General features: G+C 35.0%; 2 protein-coding genes across 2 annotated transcripts; one reads left to right on the plus strand and one right to left on the minus strand.

The window, feature by feature from the left end:
* The first annotated feature begins 1,401 nt into the window (after window positions 1–1,401).
* LOC105394209 (endoplasmic reticulum resident protein 29) lies at window positions 1,402–2,863 on the plus strand. The gene is made up of 2 exons (XM_011566075.3): window positions 1,402–2,131; window positions 2,217–2,863. The coding sequence occupies exons 1-2, from the start codon at window positions 1,577–1,579 to the stop codon at window positions 2,421–2,423; spliced, it is 762 nt and encodes a 253-aa protein (XP_011564377.3). The 5' UTR covers window positions 1,402–1,576; the 3' UTR covers window positions 2,424–2,863.
* Window positions 2,864–6,546: 3,683 nt separating this feature from the next.
* LOC105394210 (ran-specific GTPase-activating protein) lies at window positions 6,547–9,360 on the minus strand. The gene is made up of 4 exons (XM_011566076.3): window positions 9,041–9,360; window positions 8,653–8,844; window positions 8,240–8,474; window positions 6,547–7,468 (listed from the first exon to the last, which is right to left on the minus strand). Exons 1-4 carry the CDS (start codon window positions 9,050–9,052, stop codon window positions 7,203–7,205), a joined length of 705 nt encoding a protein of 234 aa, XP_011564378.3. The 5' UTR covers window positions 9,053–9,360; the 3' UTR covers window positions 6,547–7,202.
* Window positions 9,361–9,445: the final 85 nt, after the last annotated feature.

Consider the following 9,445-nt stretch of genomic DNA (forward strand, 5'->3'; position numbering starts at 1 on the left):
ATAGAGGTGTAAAACCAAACTACTAAAATACAATTTTATGAATATGAATAAATATAGGCAAGCACTTACTTGGTTACTTACCTATACCTACTGAAGCAATTTACTTACAGTAAAACAGTGGGACCTTATAATAGCGTGACAGCCTGCGCAGATGTGTGACTTTTGTCCATCAAACTTTTGTTCGTCGATAAAAATAAGCTGATCTCCACGACAAAAGTCCATCTGCGCACTATCATTAATTAATATATTAACTTAAATGTTACCTAGGTACTAGGTACCTACCTTATTTTTACCTAATTCGTTTTTAAATACTTAAGTAAACTTATTTATCAAAAAGCACCACTAAACTTTGTCCTTAGACTCCTTAGCTTTCATAATCCCGCCACTATAGGTAATAATCGGTACCGGAACCGGTGTTTTCCGGCAGTGTCGGTCCAGCCAAAGAAAATTTAAATACTGATGTGGACCAAATCACTGTATCGAATCGGCACGGAATAAAAAACTAAAGTCTCTTTTTTAATCTTAGATACTAAATTGAAAAATTCTGAACGGTTCATCAACAGTTCATTGTCCCGCGATTAAAGGTCCTTTACTTTTATTACTCGACATGTTTCTTCGTCAACAGTTCTTTGTAGAATAGGCATAGGAACGCGTAAGCAAGCCACGTCCCAAAAGACCGTGCATGCTAATCAGTCAGACGCGTCCGATAATGTGTCGGCACCTTAATCGCTTGTTATGATTTAACAGAGCATGGTGAAACTGGGGCTTAGTGCCAATTTCTCCATTCTCGGTTAGAGCATAACCAGGGAGTAGTAGTAGTTAACTTTTGACACATCTGTCATGAATTTTATATGGAGATGACGTTTAATTTATAAATCAATCCCTGTCGGTTAGATAACCGACCATGGAGAAATTGGCACTTAGGGTGGGTTGCACCATTTAACTTTAACTATTACAAACGTCAAATCTCTTGAAGATTGATCTCTCTCGTCAAGGGATTTGACGTTTGTAATAGTTAAAGTTAAATGGTGCAACCCTCCCTTAGTATGGTATCGGTGACAAACAGAGGAGCCTAGACTAGTTTTAACCACTCCATTCACTTCACGCACCGCGAGCCGAGCCCCGAGCCTTATACCATTCCGTGGACAAATTCGCCATCGCCAACACACTACACGAGCCCCAAGTTTCAGTCCAGTCGATTGTGAACTTTACGACCCTTGTACATATATATATATTAGTACTACTCTCGTGGCGTTCGCATATCGAGACGCACGCACCCACAACACACGCGGTTGTCCAAACCTTAGAACAAGGAGGCATGAGACGAACTTTTTCATTTATTGTGAACATAAACAAACCGCCGACTGTCAATGTGTCAACTGTCAAAGTCAAACTCAATGTTTTGTAGGTACGTAACGTAACGTCATCATAATTTTCTTTCAGCATTTTCATTCATTATTCATTTGTAATTTGTATTGGGTTAGTTATTTCTGAAAGATCGCAGGGCACCATCCTGCAATTTCGCGTATAGCCTTAAGTCCAAAGAGGAACTGAGTATACTGTAATTCGATCAAAAATGAAACGGACTGTAACGTTATTATTTGTCTTGATCGCCATACCGGCTTCCTATCAAACATCGCCACCGGGACCGAGTGGATCCGTGGTTTTAGACGAGTTCTCTTTCGATAAAATCACTAGTAAGTTCGAAGTAACTCTCATTAAATTCGACGTGGCATATCCTTACGGCGCGAAGCATGATGCCTACATCTCCCTGGTGCAAGATGCAGTCGACAAGGATGACCTGCTGATCGCTGAAGTTGGGGTCAAAGACTACGGAGACCGAGACAACGAGGTTCTAGCTCAGAGGTTCAATGTAAAGAAAGAAGACTTCCCAGTAGTTAAGTTGCTAATCCGAGGAAAAGAACCAATAAACTTTGATGACTCTAAGGCTGGATTCACAAGCGACAGTTTACGTCGCTTTATTCGAGAAAATACTGGCATCTATCTCAGCCTGCCTGGAGCAGTGAAGGAGCTGGATGCTGTTGCCAATAAATTCATGAAGGCAAACAATGAGGACAGGAAGAAACTTTTGGAGGAAACTGAGTCTGTTATGAAGACCTTATCTGAAAAGGTAGAGAAAGAGCCCTAATTTTGTGAATATTTTTATTTTAACAAAGTAAGTAACCCAATTAATTTGACATTCCATTTTTTTCCAGGACAAGGCCTATGGTAAAATCTACAAGGTGATAATGGATAAAATATTAGAAAAGGGAGACCAATTTGCGGCCACAGAATACGCTAGAGTTGGGAAGATACTCAGCGGCAAAGTGTCTGAGGAGAAGAAGAAGGAACTCAGTGTTAAAGTAAACATCCTGCAGAGTTTCAAACTGCATGACAACAAGGTTGGCAAGGAGGACCTGTGAGGTGCTCCAAGGAACACTTCAAACACTACTGCGTATGCCATATGACTACATAAATCTTACTAACTTATTTAATAACTGAATTTGTGTGACTGAACTGAAAACCAAATGTAGTTGCTGTTTGTGTAGGCATGTGGCACACAATTCTACTAGCTATAATAAATTGTGATACTTATAAGCATTCACTCATAACATTCCATAGGAGTAATAGCCTTAATTTTGTTCATTAGTGGGTAACTAGGTAGTTTAATTAATTTTACAAATATTTAGTTTTTCGTTGAAATACCTAGTTTTGTGTTCAAGATAAGGGTAAATAATTTTATTTATGTACTTATTGCGTTATTTAAGTTATTTTCAATACAAGAGATGTTTGTTTTAATTTAATTTCAATGCACAAGAGTGTGGTATGTATTCGTAAGCAATAAAAGTGTGTGCAATATTTATATGTATGATTTTATTTAAATTTTATTCCTAATCTCATTGGAGAAGATATTATATTTATGGGTCATAAAAACAACGCAATGAAACTCGGTCTATCGTGAAATACATCTATTACTATTTTGTCAAACACAATAAAACTAACACAAATTCTTAAATTTTTACAATAACATTTTGTAGTAGGTACAAATTGTATAAGGTACCTACTTATCAGATTTTGTATAAGTACCTAACTATTGTTTGTCTCTGAGTAAATCCATGGCAATGCAAGACAAATAAATCGATAGTTATACATTTTACATACATTTCTACCCGTAGGTACTGTGAAATAGGTAGACAACAATACCTAGGCCGGTACGGTAGGTAGTCTAGTTATAGGTTAGGTACTATCCACAACCAAGAGGATAGCAACGTCAATACAATCGATGCTATCAATAATGCACTAGACGACATTTGAAGATTTGAACAACCAACAGTACTTCGAAAAAAATGATCGACATCACTGAGTTTAATGTACTCAATCGACATAACTACAACAATCTGGGTGTCATCGTAATTTAAACTCTACCACGTTAACATAAGCTTTAAATATAATGTAGTAAACCAAATACGTATTGTTTGATTTAATCGTTATGTCGAACGGAATAACTGTAACTTTAATTTACGTGTCGTGGAACAAGTTATTAAGCAAATAAAAAATGTACTGTCGGTTTTGTAATCGGGAAACATAATATTGCGATGTTCCTGTAAAGCAAACATGCTCAGCGATCATACTTCGTATTAAATTACTAGCCATATCATATTTTGTGTTTGTCAACATACCTACCTACCTATAAGAGCGGAACATAGAACAACGCGGACTCGGGTGTACCCACGACCGGAACATTAGGCACCTACTGCCTACCTATCAAAACACTTATGCTAGTTTTGTTTTATAATTTTACTTTTATTGAAGGTAATGAATAATATTGTTTTGGTTGTGTAATGTGGTTTATTTAATTTATTCTGACCATATGGTAACAGTAAAAATGGAGTCCGCCAAATGTCTTTGATCTAAAATTGTAGGTAAATATACTCAGCCTATTCCAATCACTGATCATCACACGTCACACGCATCGATATCAAGCGCATATCTAGAGACCTACATACAAAAATACAACGTCACCCAGTTTAGGCTATACAAAATTTACATATTGCAACCTATTGACGACTTTTTTTTAAACTTTACTGAAGGGCTAGTACGGGGCGCATTTAAGACGTGACAAGAGTTTTGCATCGCGGTCACTCACATCGCGCAGCCTCAAGAGCGAGCGCGACGGAGAAATTTTGTCACGTCTTAATAGCGCCCCGTGCTACAGGGCCTGTTAGAAATATCTATTGTGGATAATTCATAATGGTTTGACTTCTTCGTCGTGTCGTTGGCAACTAAGTTAAAATTACGCACAATGGTATGGTGTACATTGATTTTTATTATTCAAAATTTTTTTTTTAATTATTACATGGTTCATTTTGAATAGCCTTTCCGAAACGGGCCTACTTTCAGTATTACAAGCAAATGGGACACAACAAAATACGTGATTTCTCAGTTGACAATAATGCATGCAGTTTGTTTCAATCATAAACTGAGAAACCAGGATATAATCTTAGGAACCTAGGCATTTTTAATATTATTACAATCATTAGTAAACAAATTATAGATTAAAATACCAAACAATAAGTGAGACTTCAATTGAAAATAATAAGTCTTGGTATTGGAATGGCAAACAGTAATTATAATCTAGATTAAGTATACTATTTAAATCTATGTAAATGCATACATATCAGCTGCGGAGAATAAAAACTGTGAATATGAAGAAAGTAGCAGATTTAGGGCCATAAAAAACTAAAATTCAACCCTAAATGGACAAAAAAATATATATCCTTTGCAAATAAAAATGTGTAACGTAGATACTTTTTTTTAACTCACATGGCATGCAATATTTTTCGTACCAAGTTTGACAATTCCTTATCAATTCAAGTATTTAGCATCGTTTATTACGTATACAGGGTGTCCCAAAAGTCAACGTCATCCCTTAAAGGGCTGATAGGTCAGCTCATGAGAGGCCAGAATATCACAATATGACCTTAGTAAAAACTCGATAATTTTCGAGATATTGACACTTTTATAAATTTGCTGAAAATCGACACCTTGGATCAGTTTTTTGCGTGCTGCCGGTACAAAAATCCAAATTGTTAGAATTTGTTTGGTGTTGCATCACCCTGTATAGCCCTGCTATTGATCGCAGTCAAAAAAAATATCGAGTAATGCTGTATGTTTAAAAAAAACACGGTTTTCAAAGTCATAAAAGGTAATCGTATTTTTTTATAACCAACTTTGACTCTACGTACTGTAAAAAAATTATACCACGCAAACCTGGCACCTTATTTGAAAAGATTGCTCATTTAATGCAGTTTCCAAAATGGTATGAAACGTTGCTATTGTTTCAATTAACAAAAAAGTTATTGCTATTTTAGTACAAAACAACCTCGATGTAAAATTGTTTGAAGGAAATTTATCTGACTGAATTTATTAAGGGTAAGTCATGTTGGAATGAGTAAAAGTAAAATAGGTGGTGAGGTCAGCCGTGGCAACATAGATGACGCAAAAATAGCTAAGAAAAAACTTACCAAACTCTTATAAAACATATTTTGCGTTTTTTACACCTTATTTAAAAAAAACAAACATTTATTGACTCTTATTTTTATTTCTCAAAATTATAACACCACATTATTATATTAAGTACATAATAAGCAAAAAAATAATACTCATTAATGGTCATAATCATAATTTTGAGAGTTTGGTATTGTTTAACAATAACTTTAAAATAAATAACAAGTAATTAGAGGTAATGTTAATGAAAAACTCATCTGGATACTGTGGGTGTACAATGTACATGTGTAAGCGTTTTACTTGTACAATATCACACATTAGCACTACTCAGGAATGTACGTTACCATGCGCTACATTTATGGGGAATGTGGAGTTGCTATAGTCCACTTTTTTCGAGAAAGATACTCAAAATGCGTTTTTTTTATTAACTGTGACAACGTTGTCTCTTTTCCCACTCCCAGCCACATCACCTATTTTACTTTTACTCATTCCAACATGACTTACCCTTAATAAATTCAGTCAGATAAATTTCCTTCAAACAATTTTACATCGAGGTCGTTTTGTACTAAAATAGCAATAACTTTTTTGTTAATTGAAACAATAGCAACGTTTCATACCATTTTGGAAACTGCATCAAATGAGCAATCTTTTCAAATAAGGTGCCAGGTTTGCGTGGTATATTTTTTTTACAGTACGTAGAGTCGAAGTTGGTTATAAAAAAATACGATTACCTTTTATGATTTTGAAAACCGTGTTTTTTTTAAACATACAGCATTACTCGATATTTTTTTTGACTGCGATCAATAGCAGGGCTATATAGGGTGATGCAACACCAAACAAATTCTAACAATTTGGATTTTTGTACCGGCAGCACGCAAAAAACTGATCCAAGGTGTCGATTTTCAGCAAATTTATAAAAGTGTCAATATCTCGAAAATTATCGAGTTTTTACTAAGGTCATATTGTGATATTCTGGCCTCTCATGAGCTGACCTATCAGCCCTTTAAGGGATGACGTTGACTTTTGGGACACCCTGTATATCTATACTAGTTTAGGCATCAGTTTAATATAATACCACCTAAGTACAAATTGTATTGGAGCTCATTCATACATATCCCAAAATACTATGTTTAGGCGGCTGCCTAAACAATGTAGAAACGACAGAAGAAGTTAAAAATAAGTACATACTATCATCATCATTGATCACAATTGATCATAATATTATAAAGATAAAAAAGTTAAAATAAATCTAAAGACCAAAAAAAATAAACTAATGAATGGGCTACCAAAACATTTTATACTGAATACTAAAAGAGTTCACATATTCATTAAGGCTACCAAACTTTACTTGTAGCAAACAATATTATCATATCATTACATAACATTTACTATCCAATGTAAGATAATAAGTTCAAGTGAGCTCTGGGGCACTGCTCTTTGCATACAAATAGTGTCTTCACCCCCAGTTGCCCAAAGGAACTAAATCTATTTCTATCACTTTCTGTCCATATTAAGTCAAAGCACGACAGCAATAGCTTTAAGAATGATCTTAGTCTAAAGTTCCTTTGAGCAGCTGAGTGTTAAACTCATTAAAATAGTCACAAGTTAATTCACACAGGAAAAAATTCAAGTAGAAACACAGGAATGGTTTTACCTACCTACATTATAAAATTCTTATTAAAATGTACCAGAAATTATTGTTCGGTTTTGTCACTTTCAACTTTAAGTTCTTTAAGTTTTAATACTACACCTTCTTCCTCTTTCTGAGAAACATTTATTTTAGCCTCCTTTGATGGTGACTTGTCTGCGCTGTGAGGCTCGGGGGTGTCTGTGTCTTCACTCCTCGTGATGGAGCTCTCATCGTCATCCTCATCATCGGTGTAGTCGTCACAGTAGATGCTGCACTTTGTTCGCACTATCTCTTGTGCCTCTGCAAACTTTGTCTTCCAGAGTTCAGCATCTGGAATGATTGTAAAGAATAATTAATAATAATAATAAAGATCCAACAGGGCAATGTCGCCAGCATATTGGGAACCCTCCCACAGGGATCAGACCTAGAAGAGCTATTTTATTTTTTATTTATTTAGCAAGCCAAACAAATATTGAATTCCTACAAAGATTTCAAAACGGAGTACTCAAAGCCATTGTAAATGCACCCTGGTTCACCAGAATGGATGAGGTGCATGAATATTTGAAAGTTCCTACCGTGAGAGAGGAGGTTGCAAAACTTACAAGAACCTACCGAGACAGGATTGTAAATCACCCAAACAAACTGGCCACTGACCTTACCAGTAATGTACCCACCAGAAGACTAAAAAGAAAAAACATCTGGGATAACATAGACCAATAATACATTAGAAGGCAACCTGACAATGGGAGGGTATGCCTGCAAAGCCAATCATAAACCACGAAATGAACTGCTTATGGTTATATTAAACCGATTGCATGTTGGCAAACTAAATATGAAAAAAAAAAAAAAAAAAAAAAAAATATTTATAGTTTTATAGTTTGTATAATATATAGGTAGTTTAGGTTGTAACATAATAGTGTATTACTTATTATTGGGCTTAAGTTATTATACATATATAGTATTTCATTAATTTGCTTACTTTATAAATAAACCTCTACTTAAACATTTAAGAATAATTTAATGAAGGAAAAAGATATGAACCAATTGAGTGTAATTACTGATTTATTATAATGTATTCTGTGAATATATAAATGATCTTACTCTGTGGGTTTCCGAATTTGATAGCCAGCAGTTCTTGTTTCATTTGCTCATCAGCGAAGTCGGCAAACACTGACCAGTTGAAGGCCCTGTCGGATCCACAGTGGATGTTCATGCGTATATCTGGAGTGATGAAGTGGTTGGCACAAACTTTCAATGTTTTATCACGTCTCATCACAACTCTGACTGTGTTGTTGATTGTGTGGCGCAACAGCTTTATGTCTCCTGTGCCACGCTCCTGTGGATATTGAAAGTTTTATACATATATTTATTCTGGCATTTTTTTACAATTAGTAGTGTATAAGAATTGATCCTTTTCTTAAGCAAAACTCATTACAATAAAATTTTGCAGCATATCATGGAATCCTTAGAGAGGGTACTAGGACAGCAGGAAAGATTGTTAGTCAACTGCATACCTTCCACTCATGATCCTCAGTATCGTAGCGGTATAGTCTGGCTCTGATCTTCACAAGTTCCTCCTCGTCCTCTTCATTGGTCGGGATTTCCACAACTGGGAGGGACACTATTGGCTCGAACTGAGGGTCGTGTTCTGAGGTGTCATGGTCCCCGGTATCAGACTCGCTGTTCCGTTTTAGTGTTTCCTCAGTCTATAATTAGGAACATATGAAAATAGTATGTTATCAACAAAATTTAGGAATTAAAGAAAACATGGAACTTATTGAATGTTTGAACAAGTAAATTACATGATATATCTAGTGGTTCGGGGTTCATTGTTTATTTCACAGAACTTAGGTACACTTTTAAAGTTCGCTGAATTTCAAACAATGGGTAGGTATCGCTTACCGGAGAAGACATTGTTCACTGTATCGATAGTTGATTTCCGAAGTATTTTAAAATTGTATCTCGAACAATTCCCAAATAATTACTTGGTTTATCAATGCAGTGCTGTGAATGTAATTTGTTTTCATCAATAGTTTCAAAGAAATTGTGAAAATGAAAATGCGTGCGATTACGACTTCATGCGTTGATTTTCAAGTAACAAAATTCGTTCAAAAATTAAATTATTTGTTGTTTTACAGTTTTGTAGTCCTGGGTTTTAGTCAAAAATATTTGTTTAAAATCGAAAAGTATATATTTTTAAGAAATTAAAATTATATTATTTATACAGTAAAAATGACTGTTTTTAATATCATTGTAGATAAAATATTTATTACAAGCTTCAAAATTTTTGAACGTTACTTCGAATAC

Source organism: Plutella xylostella, chromosome 16, assembly GCF_932276165.1.
Source record: "Plutella xylostella chromosome 16, ilPluXylo3.1, whole genome shotgun sequence".
NCBI lineage: Eukaryota > Metazoa > Arthropoda > Insecta > Lepidoptera > Plutellidae > Plutella > Plutella xylostella.